General features: G+C 37.7%; 1 protein-coding gene across 5 annotated transcripts in view; it reads left to right on the top strand.

Annotated features, from left to right (window-relative positions):
• sncb (synuclein, beta) overlaps positions 1-22,340 on the top strand; it is a 249,077-nt gene that overhangs the window by 95,793 nt on the left and 130,944 nt on the right. The window contains exon 3 of one of the 5 annotated variants that reach the window (XM_042418168.1): positions 12,467-13,074. The exons of the other annotated variants lie outside the window; for them this stretch is intronic. Coding sequence (XP_042274102.1) covers positions 12,467-12,578 — 112 coding nt within the window. The 3' untranslated portion in view covers positions 12,579-13,074. Of the gene's footprint in view, positions 1-12,466; positions 13,075-22,340 lie in introns of those variants that run through there. 5 annotated transcript variants of the gene reach the window in all.

Raw genomic sequence — 22,340 nt, 5'->3', positions numbered from 1 at the left:
ACGCATCCTGTGTATACATACAAACTGAGCACCAGCTGCTGCTGCTGCTCTGCTTACGTGCTGCCCACAGTATGCCTCCTGTGTAGACACAGTGTAATACTGAGCAAGATATTTGTGTGTAATCAAGTGTGTAACATATAATCACAAATTTATCTTGTTTCTACATGAATACAATCAGATTAACTCAGTTACTTATCAAAGTTGCTTTTTCAAACAATTTAGTCAAAGAAGTCAACTTGTAAGTACTTTCTGTAGGAAAAAAATGGTTCAGTAGACATCTATTAATATTACATTCTTAGTATACTTAACATCAATCATTGTTATTCAGATGTATCCATGACATACAGAAGTGAATTTATATTTATATTTATATTAATTAACACTTACACAGTTGACCAGTTATGGTCATAATGACAAACTGTCAAGTATGATGATGATACAAATGTATTCATTAGGATAAACCCCTTGAGATGAACCATCTTGTTTTCAAGGGGGTCCTAAAATACAATACAAACAAAAATGAAAAACAAAAAGCAAAACCAAGACATCACAGTCATAGGAAAGACAAAAACAAAACAATCAATAATTCAATAGACACACTACAACTAAGACAATCAACACAAGATCAGAAAGATGAGTACATTGGTGAACATAACCACTAGATTGCCAGAGAGAATAAAAAAATATAGAATATAGTGTTTTGTATATTGTATATAGGTATAGCATCATCTGAAACATGTATGATTTATCTCAAAATAAGGAGACAAACCATTTTTAAACATGTGAAATGATGCCAGGGATTGAATGTTTGAAGGTAAGTTATTCCAGTCTGAAGGAGCCTTAAACATAATTGCTCTCTTTTCAATTGCTTTTCTGACTATAGGGATGGAGAGGGAGTATTGTGCAGAATGCCTCAGTTGATATATTCTTATATTGAATGGAGGCCATTTAAGTGAGTTATACATTATACAGTGACAGTACTAAAGGAACATCCAAGAGCAAATCTACCGAAATTATTGTATGCTGTATCAAGGGGTTGAAGGTTAGTTTTGGATGTATTTTGATAAACAACATTGGAATAGTTGGTAAGAAATGGTAAGATAAGTTGTAAGGCAAATTTCTTTTGGAAACTCAGTGTAAAACGGTTTCTAGATTGAAATAAAACACTGGTTCCATAATTAATTTTGTGGAGAATGTGATCAATGTGAGGTTTGAATCTAAGTTCAGAGTCAAGCCATAAACCCAAGTATTAAGTTTGATCACTCTATGCAGAGAAGTACCATCATTACACGTTATTATTAGATTATTAGATTTTGTTTTAAGGCTCTGTCTTGTATCAAAGACCATAATATAAGATTTTGTTTTATTGAGCAGTAGTTTCTTAGATAAGAGCCAGTTTTGTAAGGTATTGAGATCCAACTGAAGGGCAGTTTGGATTTGCAGTAAATGAGGTTTAGAAGTATAAATGACAGTATCATCTGCATATAGTTGAATAGATGAATTAGAACAGATTAAAGGAAGGTCATTACTAAAAATAGAGGAAAGAAGTATAACAATAGAGCTGTGTCCAAAATCACTGTGTCCAAAATCACTCCCTATTTACTGTGTTTAACATGTGCTATTATGGAATATATGAGCATGTATAGTGCTCACAAAAAATTCCTCAGGCCAGTCGATGGCATGCACACATGGCTACTTTTTGCTAAAAATCCAACAGTGCAACATATTGCATTTTATATATGGGAAAATTAGGTCATGTGACACTCAGTGACACAAAATCATGATGATTCATATGTGTCCAAAATCTAATTTTACTGCTCACTATAGAGTAATCTAAGTGTGCAGTATATAGGATGCAGTGAATGAGTGAATGAGGGAGTGATTTCGGACACAGCTTAGGTCTTTTACACAGAAGACACTTTGACATGTCTCAGTAGGAAAAGTACAGGTGTAAAAAATAAAATGAATGATTGCTGAATTCCATTTAGCTGCTTCAGTTTTCAGGGTCCTGGTATTGTGCAAGCTGGCTGTCACACTGTCATGACTTACTGGGACACCTGAAAAGAAAAGAGCCATTGTTAATATTATTAGTAACACCTGTACTTTTCCTACCATGACAAGACAAAATGTCTGCTGTGAAAAAGGTTTATACATTTTTTGATATTTGACTGATGACCTAACCCTTGAGCTAGCATTAGCATTACAGACTTGCAGGATGAGCTACTTCACAAGAGAATTCAATTCAGAACTTTTAAGGTTGTACTTACATGATGTGCTTATAAGTTTAATTGGTGAATTAAAAGAACTCTATTTACCAGCTGTTGGTCATTTACATTCAACAACTAACAAGCTAACTGCTAACTGCCTGTTTGAAGCTAACATGACAATCACCTTGATTATTTATCTAGGAAAAGACTTTTGGCTCTTTTGGGCTTTTTGAACAGCAAAAAGCCTACTCCTTATTATATTTAAATATCAAAATTAAATAGTGGTGTTTTTTCCTCAGCTAAATCATATTATAGATAGATACTGACTGGAAGCATTTTAACCAAAGAACAATCAGTTTCTTTTTCGTTGTTTGTCTAACACACAGCATTGCAGAAATCTGCCAGAAGCAGTTGTCACTAGAGCCTGTAAAATCAATAGTTAACAACCAAAACTTACCCTCTTACAAATTGTTAAGATGGAATTAATTATGTATGAAGTAAAAAATCTAAAATAACAAATTAATTTCAGTTTTATTTATTTATTTATTTATTTTTATCTGGGTCTGGTCCAGTACAAATGAACCTTGTTGTTGTTCTCCAAAATTAAACTTCACTGAAAAATAAGCCACAGACAGTTTCCAGGAGATGGCTAGAAAACCTTGGGCCTGTTAAGTGCAGGGAGTTGAAATATTTTTGTGGAAAACCCAGACTGTGTGCGAACTATACCATGGCTTTCGGGGGAGCTCACCTTTTTTTGACGGGCGGGGGGCTTGAGGACTGACTGTGACTCTTTGTTGCAGAGACACATTCATATCTACAATTATGTAGGCCTACCTGCTTTATGTCAGCACATCTGATATATAATAAGTTAATGACCACATCAAACCTCCACATAGGTATCAAAACCAAATAACACAGTATGATACAATACGGCCAACTAAAGCAAGGCACAGTATACTCTGCAGTGATGTATTATATTCTATATATCGGCACAAATAAGGCATGGATAGGTCAAATAGCAAAACAGCCTATAAACACAAATCAAAAACAGAGCCTACAAGGGATCAAGTCCTCATCAACAACAGTTAAAGTTACCCATCACATACAGATGAGCACAATAATTTCTCGGTACAATTAAGACATGCAAGAGTCATGTATCAAGAAACCAGCCTGTAACAACACACAAATGCATGAGCATTGAAAATACCAACAAAAACAGCCAGGATGCCTACAAGGGATCCAGTCCTCATCAAAACCCATCACATACAGTGCCAACAGTGAATAATACAATTAATTGGGAATAGTCCTTACCTTAAAACAGGAGTGAGTATGGAGGCCTGACTTCAGAGTTGATTGGCTTAGATTTGTTGGTAAGCCCAAAATTTGTGAGTAAGCTTCCTTGTTTTCTCTTTGACATATCTGTATGCTGACGACAAAACAGAGAAATGAATAAATGAATAATGGTGATTCAGCATGCAGACTGAGTGGGACTAAGAAAGTTTCTTTTTTCTGATCTTTAAGTTAAGTGAAGTTTATGATATTTCGAAGCTACACTTCAATGGTGATGGCAAGGATGGAATGCATGCTGGTATCTTTATTAAAGTGAATTAGTGATGAATCACCCTCATGCATTAGTCATACATCAATAATAGCCAAATTTTACGTATGATCCATGATGATGAAGGTACATCGAAATGCATGGCAAAAGTAACATATTTTCAATATTTTAGAGACCCCATGAATTTCACAAATCATGTTTTCAGGGGAGCTCATGTCTTATTAAGAGGAGTTGAGCTCCCCCTGGCTCCTCTGTAGTTTGCACCCTGAACCCAGAGTGTGAGCTTTGGTCACAGGAGCAGCATGTGTCTATATTAACATATTAAGACCGGATGCAACATTTGTGTGTATATCACCTCACATGTGACATTCTTTACCATGTTTTAGATGTTTTCTTGCTGTGCCGTCCACAAGGCGTGACTGAACACAAGTACAGTATGATTTCCTTGCCTCTTGATCTCTCTTCTGTTCCCTGTCTTCTTTTCCCTCCCCACTGTGTGAAGTTCTTTCACCTCATATACACCCAGTCGGTGGTAGGGATGTAGAGCAGCAGTCTGCAGTAGGATTGACTGTGTACCCTGGTTTGAAGTGGAGATGAGCAGCAGATCTGCCGCTGCATGAGGCCTGCTGATATTTCTTAAACTCTGACAGGAAATTCTCCATTGACGTCTTCTTTTTCCTTTTTTCTTTCTTCAGATGTCACTGTGAGAGTTTATCATATGTTGTTGATATAAAGCTTTGTCTCTACCAAGCAGCAACCTGAAAAGTGAAGCCAACGCGGAAGTGCGAAAAACTGCAGTTCCTTGAATGGCCACTTGAGGCTGGCTCCAAAAGTGCGTCAATCCCCATAGACCCCCATGTTAAAATGCCCAACTTTACAGCAGAAATAAACATGTTTACAGCCTGGTTCAAAAAACGGTTTTGGTCTCTATAACAGTGACAATGTTGGTTAGGTAATGTAACCATGGCGTAACCCCAGACTACCTCTATTATGTTTTACAGTCTACGGTCTTTACACAGTAAGTTATAATGAAAAAATTGAAATCGTAGGAAGGTAATTTTAGTATCACTTTTTTCCTTTCTGTGTAAAATTAAAGGTGTGATTTTAGATTGTGGCTATTCTCTGGATATCGACATGGGACATTCTTTTAATGAGACAACACAGGCAGGAGTTTTGAAAAATACTTTCTCTCACAGTTGGTTAACACAGTGTAAATGAAAGATGGTCTAGTCAGCATCAACCTGTATCTCATCCCAACCACGCAAATATCAGTAGTTTATATCTGCAATATGTCCTCAGAACATTAATCCTTTTCTAAAACTTAAAGCAACAAATCAAATATTAAGGGTTATAATGGAATTGTTGACCTAATGCATGGCAGGTGACATACATTGTGTCAAAAATGATGCCTGCATAAAACTAAATTGTGTTTTGGCTCACATATTTGGCATCATGAAACTGTGACAAGTTATAAAAATACAACAAAATAGATAAAAAGCTTGCTATCAGTTGTAGCTTCAAGTTGCTATAGTACATTGCATTTTTTACAGGTTTAAGATGATACAGATGATTTTACTTCATTTCCACAAATGAAATGCCCCATAGACGGTGCAGGTCTATATTGGCAGTAGGCCCCATGTAGTTGATATTTTATTCTCTTCCAAGTCTTCCTTAAAGGACCAGTGTGTAGGATTTAGTGGCATCTAGCAGTGAGGTTGCAGATTTCAACCAACCGAATACCCCTCACCCTCCCTTTCCAAGCATGTAGGAGAACCTATGGTAACCGTGAAACTCGCAAAAACTGCAAAAGGCCCTCTCTAGAGCCAGTGTTTGGTTTGTCCATTCTGGGCTACTGTAGAAACATGGCTGTGCAACATGACAGGCTCCGTGGAAGAGGACCTGCTCCCTATGTAGATATAAAGGGCTCATTCTAAGGTAACGAGAACACAATTCTTATTTTCATGTGATTATACACTTAAATTCATTTAAATAGAATATTATTTCTGCCAAGTTCACTCCACTAGATGCCACTAAATTCTACACACTGCTCCTTTAAATATCTTTTCAGAACTGTTACTATTATGCTTTTGTCAGCAGGCTTTACTTTTGAAAATTATGACCAGCTGTGTCCGTTTTTGTGTGCCTGACTTGACAGTGGTCATGTTGTGGTGAACACTGGTCTCAGCCCTTTTCCAGCTTTATTCCATTCATCCGTAACAATTGGTAGAAACTACTAAAACCCCCACTTGTTTAACTGATTTTTACAGTGTTATAACGCTATCATACATATATTTTTGTTTTCATTAAATCAGACTGACCTTATTTCTGTGATAATAATCAATCACAATAATCTAGCTCAAACATACTTATTGCTCAAACCATGGAGGGTTGAAGTCTAAATTCACAACATTTACTAGTCAGCAAGCCCAGAAAAAGGGTTTGAGCCGCTGGTCATGCTATATTGTGACTTGCTTTATATTTTAGACTGAAACTGAATATAAAATTATTTGTGTGCCAAGTCTTTTTTTTAATTGCCAGGGTGAATGTAAGGCTACCACTGGACCCAAGGCACTGTGTGTGCAGCTGAGCCAATGAAATATTTTACTTCACTTTTGAGTGAACGTGTTTTACACACATGCAGGGAGGGAGCCACTTTGTGTGTGTGTGTGTGTGTGTGCACGTGTTGACCGTTCCCCATGCTTCTCTGTAGCAGAGAATAAAGTGCAGACCCTGTACTCTGATGTGGCTGGTGCTCTTCTGCCTTTTAGCAGCAGGACCATGTTACAGCTGCTGCACTTTCAGTGGACACTTAACCACTTATGAAAATTGTTTTCCCAGTTGCAATGATAGTTAAGCAATTTGCAGAAAATGTTAAAGAATGAAAATGTCAGTGCTGTTTTTTGCATTTTTGAACCACTGTCATGCATTAACCTCAACAGTTCAGTTCTGTAGTAGTTTTAGAACATAATCTTCTCTCGCAAAGCAAAAAAGAAAACTGATGCTGCCTGAGACTCTCTACTTGTCTCATCTTTACTAGTGTGGTTTATCAGTCACAGAGAAGCATCTTGTCACACTAGAATCAGGGATACATTTTATGTGTTAAGCCAAAGAAGGTTGAAAATTATTTTGCAGTCTATATACTGTTAAGAGGTCATGGCTGCAGGGTGTGTTGAAGTGATGTTTGGTTTGCTTACTGTTGACTGTTGCCAGGTTACCACTTTATTAAACCACAGAGAACCATGCAACGATATCAAAGAGCATCTGCAATTTTTGAAGTTTGTCAAGAGCCGAAGAAGTGCTGAATGACTGGTGAAAATGATCCTCAGCACTGAAGTTGCGATTGAAAAAATTGTTAAAAAAAAAAAAAAAAAGCCTTCACACTTACCTTCATGCATTACTTAAAGGGTTTGTTGTAATTAAATATTATTCACATGATCAACATACCCCCAAAAAGACTGAAACCAGCAATTAATGATCCCTATTAACAAGTATCGCCTGTGTAACAGAAGCCTGGTATTGATCATTTCTCTACCTCATAGACTTCCATTATTGTCTAGAAACTATTAAAAACGCACCAGTGAGCCACACTGTTGCTCTGGTTGACATGTTTCTTAATGAACATAGGAACTGTATTTTCTATTCAATCATTTACACCACCTGCTGCCAAATACTCATTAGAACACCACATGTGTATTAATCCACCGCTGAGAATAGTCCCTAACAACAGAAATTGAAGTACAGAAATGCCAAAGGTATAGAAACTGTCATCTTTCTATAGTTTTTCCACCAGAGAATAGTGGCAAGTTTATTTTTCAGCTGTAAACATCCTGCCCAGTAAATGTCTTGGTCACAACTATTACAAAAACAAATTTAAGGGAGCCTTATCAAAAATGAGCATTTATTTAAGGGGTTGTGAAAAGAAAATTAATACTGGCAGATATATCATTATCAGATTTTTTAAGCCCTCAAATATCAATATTGGTATCAGCCTCAAAAATCTTGGGGCTTGAATTGTGATGATGACTTATGATTATTTCTTTGGCCCTAAAATACTGCACAAATAGTTTGAGCAAAAGCTAAAACAAAGGTCAAAAGACTCCAAAAAGATTTGTGACAAACCAACAGTCTTCCCCAACTAGTTTTATAATTTCTTCTTATCTTATGTCTTCACTAACAAGGTAAAAAAGTGTATTTTAATATCACCTATTTCACCTATTTATCACTATATCTATTCTCCCAATGTTTCTATACCCAAGATAATGTAATTAATGATATCTAGCCTAATGATACAACTAATAAGGTAGGTGTAGCTAATTCATGCTGTTTATTATGACATCTTGTGCCTTGGCCTCCAGTAATATTGACATCAGACAGCTGCCTGGATCATACAACACACACCAACTCTGTGGAGCCTCACTTCAACAGCATGCAGATAGCCTCTAGTCATGACCCTATTTGGATTGTAGTAGGTGCAGTGCAGCATGGCAGAAGCTGCTCCACAGGATGGGCTTGAATGCCTTCAGCCATCCAAAAAAAATGAATTAGCTCTTTGGAAAGTCTCCAAGAAAAAAAAATGAAAGTGATAAGCAGCGTCTATCAGTCATTATGAGCAATGTGAACACAGCTGGAGCTGTAGTTGTGCGAGTGTAGTTGCAAAGTGCTGGGAACTCATAAAAGTTATTGGTCCAGTGCTGTATCTGACTGCTCCTTGAAAGCTGTGCTAACTTGAGCTAGAAACAATAAATATTATTCTAGTTTTACCCACATTTATTTGAGAGAATAAAAAAAATCAGCCTTTCCAACTTTGTTGACATTGATGCACTTGTGCTTGAACTTAACACAAGTATAGCTACAGTCCAGACAACTGATGACAACCTAAGTTTTTTTCAATGACCTGTGAATTACTTATGTTTATAATATAACACCAGGCTTTTATGTCAAATTACAATGTCCTTGGTGAGTTGCTGTACAGCCAGAGTAGAGCCAATCCTCTGAAGGATATCCAAGACTAAAAGTCAGTGTGCTGGCTGTGCATTATACAAGTACTGCACACTATACAGTTCATGAAAGCTTTTGCATTTGTCATTCTTGACACCTATCTACAGGCACCGCTTTGTGGAAAAAAAAAAACTCCAGCAATTAGGAAGTGATGATATACATTAATGAAAGCAGCATTAGTATATTGTTTTGTATAAAACAGAGAAACTAGTAGTTTGCACTAGCAGTAATCCCCACCTTGGTTAAGCAGAGAAACACAAGACTGCTACAGACTATCTGCTCAAATGATGGGAAATGAAAAAGTCATGTTTCAAATAGCGAATATCGCTGGAGGTCTAATGAGGCTTTTTCTTTTGCAAACAACAACCGTGACTCATTTGAATGGGGACATTCAGATAAGCTCTCAGTTTGCTTTCAGATTGCCAGGTTCAGATCTCAGGTCCCAACTCCCATTGCAATATGCAAAATTAGCATACGAGTTACGCAAAAGCTGGTCACGTGATCTGGCCCATCTGGGCTGAGCACTTACAGCTTGGCAACAGAGGTAAATATTTTGCCGATGATCCCAGAGAAACACACTTTAAATTTGACGGTGGTTGTCCACCAATCCTTTCCACCCCTGCACTTAGAAATATATGGTTAATGTTTGCTGGAAATTCAAATTTAGTCACCTCCGTACTTTTTAGTATGCTTTTTGCAAAATGGCCAATAAACATTAAAATGTGGTAATATGCTTAAATATGGCAAATGTTTGAGTAAAAGCTCAGCCATAATGATCGTGATTCATTTATTGTAATGTTGTCAACAGTAGCACTCTCTTCATTTCAGTAAATTTATTTTGTCACCCTTAAGTCTAATCATTTGGAAGCAAATTAATTTTTACACCTTTCTATAAAGCAAAACATAACAGGCATAGTCGCTGCACATAAAACAAAGGAAAAGCGTATCTTAATGGCTAAATTCAGATCTCTTTGCAGGAAACACATTTGGGAAGGCTACCTTTCAGTTCTCCAGACAGGTGCACATTATTATACAATTGGTCTTTAATGAGCATGCCGTGTTTGTGCAGATCTGTCTGAGCTGGAGGCCCATCTTCATTCATTTTAGATGAAGTGCCTGGAGAGATACCACATCAATATTCATGCACTGGTGATTACAGGAAGCAAGCAAAGATATTACAGCACTGTTAAGTGCAAAGAAATGTCAAATGTAAACATGTACAATATGATTTATGATATTTAAATGACACACAATTAGATTAATGGCTTGAACCAACCTTACTGACCTCCATTAAAGGCACTTTTAATAATTACCCTCCAAGACATTCGACAATACTTAAGGAAATTCATTTATAATGTGGGAATTGACAGATTTTAAATGTTTGATAATCAATCAATCATGCGGAAATAACTCCACTAATAACCAACTTGTGCAATGATGAGGATGAGTTACCTTGTTACGGTTTCCTCAGTATATTCTAAAAGTTCAAATACCGCGGAGATACACCTGAAGATGCTAACGCAAGCAAAGATTTCCAGCAAGGATTTCTGCTTTGTGCTTCTGAAGCATCGCTTCTTAGTTGATGTGTGTGGATGGCTGATTCCCAAAGTAGCTGAGGTAGGTATTGATTTGCTGAGGATAAGAAGGATAAGGGTATATCTGAGTGGGACTGTGGGGAGGGAATGAATACTCCTGGAGAGGCTGGAGAGAATGTTAACACAACTCAACAAGCACCAGTTTTGCCAAGCGGTAAAATACCAGTTTATATTTAAAGATGCTTTACTTCAGTATTTAGGGAAAAAACAAAGAATTTTCTCATAGCACTAGTAAAGACCTCCCTCTGCATTTAGTATATTTAGGAACTCACCCATCTCTTAAAGTTTTATTATAATGAGATAGAAATGAAAGGTGTATCAAACTATAAGAATACCACATTTACAAAAATGGAGCGTTGTTGTACCTATGTTTATTTTTTGCCTGTCATGACTTGTGGGGGCAGCCATGCATGTGAATGGTATGATCATCTGTGTGGCTTGTTGTAGTGTAATATGATGACATCAAGTTGATCAGATACCTGCCAAAACGTCTTGCTAACTGGAGAAATCAGATCTCTTGTCCGGGTGTAATTCCCACCTTGGTGTTAAACAGTCTGATAGATACAGAAAAACACTGATGAATAGCTTTTGTTTGGCAAATTAATAGAAAACACAATCTTGGCAGTGTCATTATGGTAAGCCATCTCCACTGACAAAAGAAAGCGGGTAAACATACTTAATATTCATCAGTAGCCTTCAACAGAGTAAATGAAGTGTAAAAAGAACAAAAACGTAGACTTTGACATTATTTACATATATTCGAATTAACTGGAACATATTTATTTCACCTTCTTTTACACTCTTCAGTGGTTCTTTTTAATCATCATTTAGGCATGGTGTTTGAGGTAGTGCCAACTAAGGACACAGTTAATCAATGGTGGCCAAATTTGAACACTCGCAATAAATCATGAGGTGTGTTTTTTTTCTTCTCCTTTCTATGTACTGTGCCAAAGATTTGCTCTATTTTGAGAAATTGCTTTTTAATTCGATTTGTTCACCATGATATTTTCCACACCCTGCTCAATAAAACAGGAAGTTGAAAAACTCCTGAAAAAATGTCATACTTTTTAGATTCGCCACGACCATCTGTTAGTTGATGCATTTCCATCCAGAAAGAATGAGTGTACCTTAAAATATGAGTGTATGTCAAACCAATTTAAATAGTCTGAAAAATGAGGAGCAAGATCTCTTTAATATTTACTGTCCTGTGCATAATGTTTCTTGTAAATAGCTGTTGTACTTGGAGGGAAAACTAATTGGGTTCTGGAAATTAGATGGAGAAAACCATATGATTACATGTAGTGTAACTGCAGGTGACTCAGAATTTATTACCAAGACCACTGGAAGCTGTTAGCCTGCTGTTTCCCACAATTGCAATGACTGACCCTTATTTGCATGAATCTATTAAGGAGGAATGATAAAGCCTTCGGTCTTTTAATATTTAATTATGCAACTTACCTCATGGAACGGGCTTGTAAAACTCCCAAACTCATTCACTTTTAAGATGCTGCAAGTTGGCCACCAGGGCGAGCTGTTCAGTCACTGTCAGAACCGTTTGACACAGGCCAGTAATGATGCATGGATCGGCTCTGACATCATCCACATCCATATGTACGCATAAATCCATAAATCCATCCACCACCCACCCGAACAAATTATTTTCTTCGATTTAGAGACCCGCACCCAATCACACATTACCATTACTTCTCAGCAGGATATACAGTATGTAAGTGTGATGATATGGTAACATATTACACTGAAGTAGTCTGGTTTTAAATAAATAAACATTTATTTAAAGTAATTGTAATAAAGTAAAGTAATCTGTATTTATCAGAATGTTAATCTTTATGACCCGGCCTGCCCGATCCGCGGATTAACTGCATTGCCCGCGGATATAACTGCGATCTTCGCATCACTACAGCACAGTTTGTGCCACCTAGAGGAAAGTAACAGCAGCAGTAGTTTAGATGTGCAGTTGATGATGTTGCCACCTACATGGAAAGAAAGAAAGTTCAGCTTCTATCTAAACTCAGCATTCACCAGAAACTCAGTTTTTGGGGTTTTCTTTTTTCCTTTTCCTCTTTTCCCTATAATTTCTCTCTGTCTAGACTGCTGAGGCCGGGCAGACACCTCTGCAGTCACATGGCCAAAACCGAAAGACTGAAGAGGAGTTTCTATCCTCAGGCCATCCGGATCCTCAACACACATACTTCACTTTAACAAAAACTTCCAAACACGCACAGACACTCTTGCAATACTGCACACACTGTTTGTTACTGCCACTGTCACTTTTACTTTTACTTGCAAACCAGATCACTTTAACTGTAAATACTGTTAGATTCTGGAAACTGGTCAAGATTAGGTAAGATTAGTACTTTATATATATTTATATAGTTTCATCTTGCACTATTTTACCTTATTCTATTCTATTCTATCTATTCTATTTACTTATTTTATTGTTGATCTCTTGGATATTCTTCCACAGTAACTGAGCATCCCTTCATTTCACTGCATGTTTTACATTGTATCTCTGTGCATGTGACAAATAAAGTTCCTTGAATCCTTGAAACCTTTTACATCTTATGTCTGTATGTTTATGAAGCAGATTTATTGAATCTCTTGCTCAAGTTGAAACACTTTCAACTCACGTCAATTTGTGCCACCCCAGGCAAATTCATGACTTTTTATGTAATCACACTGCATCTAAAATTTGCTTCTCGTCCTGTCTGAAGACACGGTAACACCTGTGATGCAACTGTGACTGTGTGATTCTTGTCTGTGTTGTGTGCTGTTACATGCCGTACCAATTCCACCAGCTTAGCTGCATGGTCAGTAAAGTGAATTGTCTGTAAGTGTTCAGCCACAGTACTGCTGTGAGCTCATGTTTTGGCAGTGCTCATAGTTTAATACAAAGTAAATGCATTTACATGCTTACCACAGAGGGAAATGGACTTGAAGCTTAAATATCACCCTTCACAATGACACAGCATGTCTAGTGAGGCCTAGTCATTATGCCCCACTAATGTCAAAAAAAACTATGGAAATAATTATCAAGAGAGATAGCTTGATGTGACTCATCAATTAAAGCAATCATTCATAACTAAAAACTCATCAACCAAGAAAAGTCCACAGCCAAAAGTCTAAATGATAAAAACCTCACTTTCCCAAAAACTAAGCCAATAATAACTATCTGGAAATGTTTACAGGAACAATTATCAGTGACAGTCACTGATTTATTGGACTCTGCAATGTCAAAAGTCATTTTAATTATCTATTGTTTTGTAAATGAAAAAAAAAAGTGTTTTATATGCTGATTTTACACTGTACAGTAAAGAAAATACAGAGTAAAAGCCACAATTAAACATAATTACCATGTTAAACTTACCTTCACAAGAGTTTTATGATTTACAGTATTATATTTCTTCATATGCTGCTGCTTCTCATTTTTACCCTTTGGCCCTCAGCTGAAATGATAAATGTTGCCAGCAGATTTTATCAGCTGCAGCCAATAAACATTCATTTTGTGAGCTGGCCAAACTAATACTACTACAAAATGAAACTTGTTGCTGTTGTCTGGTGATGCACTGCTTGTTGGTGGTTGGTGTTTGTAACATTATGATCAATCAAAGACAAAAACAAAACAAAACAAACCAGTCTAGCAACTAGCTAGGTAGTCCTAGCTCCATGTAGCTCCACTGCAGTGAGGGGTACTTTGTCTACGGTATATCTGCAGCTATAAACTACTGGAACAGATCCAGAACTGCCAACTTGAAGCTGCTGGTGCCTTTCTTCCAGAAATGACTTCTGACTATATATGCTACATACCAACATTCATAGTTGGCAAACACAAATCTTTCACTAATGCAACATGAGAAATTTATATGGTAGTTTCAGCGCACGCCTACTCATGTGTTATTCTCTATTATTCAATTTTTTCATGTATTGTCTTTTATGGAAATGTTCAAGCACCAGACCAGTATTTTTGCACGCTTATCCCATCTGGTTTAGCAAGCTGCTCGTCTGCTCCAAGCTGCTCTGAGTGCATAACTGACACTTGTTGTGCTATGATGCGTTCATGTGCCATGCACAAAATCCATCTATTGACGAAACAGGCTTTTAATGGAAGAAGATGTCAAACCTATATTCTCACTGATCCAAACACCATTTCACTATCACATTTTGGTGTTATGTATTTCTTGAATTTTAGTTTATGACAGTTTGGCCTATGTTGGTTACCAGCCAGCAGCTTTTGTTTTTAATGTCCAGAGCTTCACAGTAGCAGACGAATGCGTCACACACAAACAGCAGCCTGTATTCATTTTTTTCCCTCCATCCCACACGAGTAAAAGCTATATACTATTACACAGAACTCTCCCAAGATTGTGTTACCTCTGTGACCTTGGCCACAAAATAGTGGATCAGGTGGATAAAGATTGCAGCTTCCTTGAAGGTGTTTATTTCTCCCATAGTGCTGTGCACACACAGCATTTCTGAATTGGCAAGAGTAATGTTGAGACCTGGAAGAATTGTACAAGCCTGGAAAAATCATCCTCCATGGCCCCAAGGTTAAACTAGAGGAATTTATCTATAACTTGATTGGAGCCGCGGTGTGACTAATTGTTGGGTATTTTTAATTCAGACTGTGGTTGTTGGTATCCACTCTGCTTAAGTGACACAGTCAGGATGTACAGTGTGAATACAGTGACTTGAGGTTTGTTTACAGTTGATAAGGCAGATAGCAATCATTCAGTTTGTCTTCAAGGCATTGATTCAGTTTTGTTTTTGTTTTTTTTCTTCATTTCATACCAGGAAACTTGGTCTTACACAGTTTTGGCTTTTTGCATTGTGTCATTTCAGTGAACACGTCCTTTGACACCCATTTCTACAATCAGGGAAACACGGGCATTACTTCAACCCTTTTCCCCCGTATGGCAATAAAGAGTACGCAGTAGAAATGCACTTCAGAGAGCTGGAGCTCAGCCCAGCTCTACTGATGCATGCAGGTCCATGGGCATGAATGCAGGTCTGAAGGTTAATTGCTACCAGATGTTCATCCCCACTAGTTTGTTAATCAAGTGAAATTATCAGTCTCCCATAGCGAATGGTCCAAGCTATAGTAAGCCCATATTTACAGACAGTAAGTACAGTGCATGATAAATGCATTCGAGCTGTAATGCTTCAGTTTGATCTTGGGCTTTGAGTGTTCCAGTCATCAGTGTGGACGCATTTAAACCTAGACTTAGTGGGACTAATGAATGTCATCCTACATTGAGAAAGATCCTCAAGGAGGTCATCTAGAAAAACATTATACCCAATTGCCTATCCAGCCTAACATTAACCATCTGGTTTTGATCCTGATGGTTTTGGTTCTGATTTTTTTTCTTATATTGTTTACTATTTATTATGTATTTATTTTATTTATTCTTACTTTAATCCCCCATTTGCACCACAGGTCTCCATTATAAAAAGATCTGGAACTTGAATTTAACTTTATGTACTTTTTTCAGCATTGAGGTAACTGATCTTTATAAAAATGATCATTGTAAATTTCCTCTTTGCACTCTTTTGAAAAACCTCAACAACGAGATTATCCAACACTTTGTGTAACAGTGTATTGAAGATTTACATGAAATGGGACACAGGGAGATGGGGGATAAGGACACTCCCTGACCCTAAAACAAAAAGAACCAACATGAAGCTTCAGAATAAAACAGGACTGCTTGGGGGGAAAGGACATGGGAAGTCAAATTATCTACTACTTGCCAGCCTATTTCCTCTCTTTGGAGAGAGTGCCACCACTGGCGTGATTTCTTGATTGCAATACTGATTGATTGCTTTAAGTTAATTCTTATTAAAGCTTATAAATATAACAAATCAGCCTCAACCATTTGAGGCTGTGGGAAACCTACTGCACATAAAAGGTTGAAAGCACTCCATGCTTTGCTACAAGCTGAGTCACATCTTTTATAAAAAAAAATATATCTATTTGAAAAGCAAAGGTTTCATCCTGTGAATGTGTCATCACTTGGACAACCAAGGACTTTATCTAATGTACAAATAAGTAGGAGTAGCATTTCATCTTTTTTTTTTAAATGTCTTACACCAGTTAATTTTAATCTAGCACTGTAATTTGAACCGTGTAATCACATCAGCTATTTACTCTTTCATTACTGTATTAATAGTTATGTTAAATGTCAGTGTCCTTGGATACAATAATAATTTAGGCAGTGTTTTTCACTGCCGTTGATTCACTCTCATGGTGTAGGTGCATTGTGGCCACAATATCAATGATCAAGCAAGCTTAATCAATATGTAGAGGTGGGAAATTATGAAATATGCATTGCTTTGGAGTTTTGACATACAATTATTACAATCAGTGATTACCTGAATGACGTTTGAATCTAATCAAGAAGCTTTGAGGGGGTTTGTTATTTTAAAGCAATCACTGTACATTTTATACTTCCACAGCTACAGCAATGTGTGTGTATGTTTGTCTTATCTTTGTCGTCCTGCTGGGAACTCCTTTGACAGCTCTGCAGCTCCATTAAATCCTGGAGGACAGGATGGCTTTCCCTGCTTAAGAACATTGATAAAATGCTTTTTCTGCTGTTCCTGTCCAAAAAGTGGGACCACAAATTCACCTCTGAGAGCTTAGGACAAGTAAGGACTAATATCCTACCCTTGGATGCTCAATAAATGCAGATTTAGAGCCCACATGATCCCGTTTGATGGAAAGAAGTGGAAGAGTTGCATCATTATCCCAAAAACAGATAACTATATATGCAGGATTAACTAGACCTCAGTGAATCTCAGTTGATTCACAGCAGCCTGAATAAATTCTGTTTATTTTATTGCAGGCCATTTTAAAAACCTCACACATTTGAATTGAAATACAACCGATACCATTAAGTATCATGCCTAACCTTGCCGACTTGCAATCATCAAATGACAAAACTAGCCAATGGCACTTCATCAAGTGAGCAGGAGAAATGACTGCGTGCTGTAAACAGGGATTTGGGGATTAACTCTTCTTTATGTGGGAAGATAAAAGACAGGCTGGATTAGAAGAGAAACGATTAATGTTGAGTTGTGCATGGACAAAGACCAATAAATATTCAATTATAATCCTGCAGTCTATAATCAAGATGACAAATACAAAAACTGAACTTGGAGGTGGAGGTAGAAGAGGAATGAAAATACAAATATGAATCAAGCTGAGACATAGGACAACCGTGGCTTTGTGTGTTTGTTCTTGCATGATTTCTGTTTTTGTATGATATAATTTGCATGTTAGACCTTCAGACTGTGTATATTTTTTGGGGGAAAAAAAGAGCCATCTAAGCCTTTTCCTTAGGAAATTGCTTGGAATAGGTGGTAAGCCTCCCAGATCTTACTACATTTCATCTTACGATTAGTTTAGTTTAGTGGATGACCTAAACAATAGGCGCATTTATTTAAGCTGCAATACATGACATTCAGCCACTAGATGTCGCACTATAGCACCAACATCTCAGACCAAAAGTGTTGTTTACTCAATAAAGTTGAAAAAAAAAGCGACAACTCACAAAACTCAGATCAAACTGTCAAACTAGGCAGTGCTGATCAAATATGGATCAAGATTCTGTTAGTGCATTGTCTATTTCTCGCCTCAAATGTTTTCAAAAACATACTTTACTGAAAGTTGAGAAAGTTTGTGACAAGGCCGCCATCTTGGAAACGGATGCGTAGGACATGGAGGGACTCACATGCACTAACATACACACGTGGCCGGTGCGGTTACCAAAACTAAGAACAGAGAAGCTCAGATAACAGCACACACAGAGGGAGTGTGACTTCATTCACTGCTCAGGTTGCCATTACTCCACTATGTCTTTACATAGCAAATAGTTGTCTGCTGACATCCAGTTATTCTCAGTGTCATTTATTGGACCTTTAAATATATGCCATTTGCTATGTGAAATGGCTGCTCATTTTCTCTAATGTTTGAACTGATAAAAGTGTATTTCATTATGTTAGCAGAAGCTGTCTTTGTTTCAGGCAGGGTGGCCCAGTAATGCTCTAAAACACTGCAGGAAACAGTGCATTTAAGGGACACAATGTGGTTTAAGAGTTCAGTTCAGGGCTTCAGGATAATCATGGCTAATGGTGGCTTATCAGTTATACTCATTACTAAATTACACTGTTCATTAATGTATTCATTATCTAATTAAAGAAATATCAGATTGTAGTCTGTGTTTATTTATTTATTACTTGTGATTTTGATTACATACCTCAATGGTTATGCCAGAGGCTAAGCTTACATAAATGTACACATTTTGTAGAAAAATTACGAATATGCATATGCATAAACCATGCACGGGTGAGTCCTGAGTCCTTGTCACAGGATTTAAAGAAGCATCTGAAATGAACAGGGGGTGCAAGTGAAAGCAGAAAAAAAAAATAAATCAGAGGGACATTAAATGAGCATAATTTTAAAACACTCATGAAGTGTAGTTATTATGAGATGAGTCACACATTCACATGTAGTCGGACTAATGAGAAGGGAAAGCAGAGCTGAGATAAAAAAAAAGGGGAATTTTCTACAAACCAACCAAGCTAAGCTGGTATGTTGATAAATTAAGCTGTAAACTCTTGTGATATAGTCATTACAGGGACACTGGTGGCATTGTACTAGGCAGCAAATTGAAACTGGCTTTAATGAATAAATGGCCTGGTCTGTTTATAAATGATAGCGCGGGTGATTTGAGAAGTTAATAAAGACGGCAGAGGGACAAAACCAGGATATTATTTCATCCTTAAATAGTGCCCTACACTTTCCCAGAGGTGAAGTACTGTACTCCTATCATGAGAGTGTGGCATTGATGAGGAGATATTTTGTTCTTATCGTCCAAGATTTATCCTGAGCTATTTGGCCAAGACAAAGTAAGAAGAGCTCATCCTCTGAATACAAAGGAGAAGGGTAAAATGAGGATGGATAACCAATTAGTGAGATGGAGAGAGAGAGAGTCAGAGTCTCCAAAGACAGTTTACTGGGGCATCTTGGGTTCCTCCTGCCTCCAAATTGCGAGTAATGTGGAGGAGATGGTCCAAGACATGTTCATAGATGTTGCTGCTGTGGACCCCTGCTGGCACAAAACAATCCCTTGTTGAGGAAAATTAGGTTTCATTGGAGAATTGAATATCAGACTTGCTTCTTGTTTGCTTTCCTGTTTATCCTCCTCCCTCCCTCTCTGTCTTTGTGATTCACAAGTTGACCCACATGACATAATAATAGTATCTGGGGGGGAAAAATCCTTTTGGTTGCTCTCAAATTGGAAGTACATCTGCAACATCAAGCTGGAATCCACATTGAGCGGTTCTAATGAGGCTGAATCATGCTGCAATATATTCCTTCATCTTTTACTCTGTTTCTGTGTAACTAAACCAATCTTCAGGAAAATTGAGGTAGAAGTGCATGTGTGTGTGTGTGTGTGTTTGCTCTCTTGCGAATGCTTGCACATGTGTACTGTGAAATTAACAGCTGTGGGCTATGATCATCCACAGTCCAAAGAGACAAAAAAGAAAATCAAGCACATGAAAGAGGGAAAAAAAGTGAAAAAGAGGATTCAGTTGTGCCCTGACTTTTTTGCCTCAAAGCCAGTGACCCCAATCCCAGTCGCCAAAAGATGGGAAGCGTATCAGTCATACTGACTCTCATTTGTAAGTCCTCATTATGCCTAATTCACTTTAAAATTTCCCCTCACCCTGGACACCACCGCCACCAGTGCCATTTCAGGCTGTATTGATAATGCCAGATTGCAGCCAGTCACAGTAATATTAAAACACACTCCCTAAACTGCTCTTTAGTGACCTTTTTATGTTGTCAAAAGAGTTTGACATTTGGTTGCAATGAACCAGAAGTGGCTGTAGGATGGCAGCATTGACACGACAAATGCAAATGGCACGTGATGACAGTGATGTAAGTGACATGTACGGATATGATTCCTTTTCTAAAGGACAGGAATGCCCTAAAGGAGCACATGAGGGGAAAATGGGAGGAACATGCAGAGGAGGGAGGGAAGGAATTATAGCCATCATTGATATTGCTAGCACTGGGCGTGAGAGTGATGGTATTTGAGAATCGCTCAGGCGTCAGGCCGTTCACCTCGAATGTTGAAGATGATTACACACTAATTGAAATAATCTAGTGCTTCTGCTAATCACGGTTAAAGAGCCCGCCCTTTTATCACCTTGTGACTGGATGTCATGTGAGTTGATGACCCTGGCATATTTAAATCAAGCTGAACAAGTGAAAAAAATTGGATATGACATGATACAATGGGTCAATCCACCACTGCCGAGGGCATTTGGCTCTGAGTCACGTTAAGCCTTTCATACAGACTATAGTGGGTCATTAAGTTGATATATATAATGTTAGAATACAATACAAATGGTTTATATTTAGCGGTTCCCTGTACATGTAGGCAGAATTATTAATTGTGAAACCTAAACCACAGCAGGAATCGAGTGTGTTGTGTAAATTAGCAGAGTTGGACAATGATGTCTGAAGATTCCCAGTCATCCAGGTCTTGGTATATCCAGGAGGGCTAAGTCAAGGGCAACTGGACTTGTTTTATATCCTTGAACATGTTTCACCAGCAAGCTAATAATTTATGAAGAAGCTTTTTCTTCAAAAACAATACTTACTATTCTAGCAAGTTAAACTACATGAACTTTCCATGTACAGGGCCAAGCAATTACAGCTTCCAAACCAAAATGAGTTTTAGTTAAAAGCAGTACAAACAGATTTTCATTGCCAACTCGGGGGCAACAAAACAAGCTGTAAACACCACATGACATATTATCACCGTATAAAGTTGATATGGCGAACGTGTTAGCGAACAGTTGGCTTTTTTATGCAGCAGACACTGGATAGCAACATTAGCATTTATTTGGAGTTGTGTTTCTTGCTGCCTGGTGAATGTAGGTCCAATACTCACTCTCCTTTTTAGCTCTGTTATTCAGTCTTCATCAACTCCTGGGGAGAAATAAGTGGCTCTTTAGCCATTAAATGCTCCAATATGGTCACCAGAAAGTCGTTTGCAGTTTGGTGCTGTGCAGGTAGCATACAGTGGTTTTTATCAGAGCTCTAAAAATAACACCTGCCTGTCTGAAACAAGGTTGATGAGAGCAGTGAGAGTCTACTAAAACAGTAAAGGTGCTAAAATGCTCTGTAGAGCTGAGGGGAGTTACAGATTCGGGTGATGATTCTTTGTGGCTACGCATGACCTTGTTCACATTACATCGTCATTTGACCCTTCATTATTATAGAAAAATTATTAGTGCAGCTTTAGGACTGTATCAGCTGTTACTATTGTCTAGATGAACATCTTTAGCAGACTATATTGGGATTAAAGTGTTTGTTGTTGTATTTCTGTATATTGTACACAAACCATAAAATGTGGTAGCATTTTCTGTTACGTTATTCCCTTCGCTCTGATGTGATGTTAGTATCCTGAGAATATTTTGACTGTTATTTTCCGGTTACAATAAAGTACCATTTTTTCTCATGGAGCTAATTGGGTGGGGGGAACTCGACTTGAATGCTGGGCCTTAGTTCACATCAGATAAGTGGGGCACTGCTAGATGGGGATTGAGAAATTGTGTGTCTTTTCCACTGTGATGAGGTGCTGTGAGAGCAGGAAATAGGGGTTGCTGGTCAACCTGACTTCTTCACTCACAGTAACCCCAATTCACAATATTATTACAGTTAAGGTCAGACTAGGCAGAAACACAGAATGAAGGAAGAAAGGGGCTGAGGACCAGACAATGAGCATGTGAAAGAGCGAGGTGACGGAAATAAAGAGAGACAAAAGTGAGACCGTATATCAGTGCGTGCCATTCAAGTCATTCAATAACTTTATGGTGACGAAAATTGAATGAAGAGTGTAATGATTCAGACCCTGCTCTTTTAACTGGTTTTGATGTTGTTCTGTGGACCAG

This window comes from Thunnus maccoyii, chromosome 8, assembly GCF_910596095.1.
Source record: "Thunnus maccoyii chromosome 8, fThuMac1.1, whole genome shotgun sequence".
NCBI classification, from domain to species: domain Eukaryota; kingdom Metazoa; phylum Chordata; class Actinopteri; order Scombriformes; family Scombridae; genus Thunnus; species Thunnus maccoyii.
Note: the sequence above shows the minus strand (reverse complement) of the source record. Positions and strands in the feature narration are given on the sequence as shown.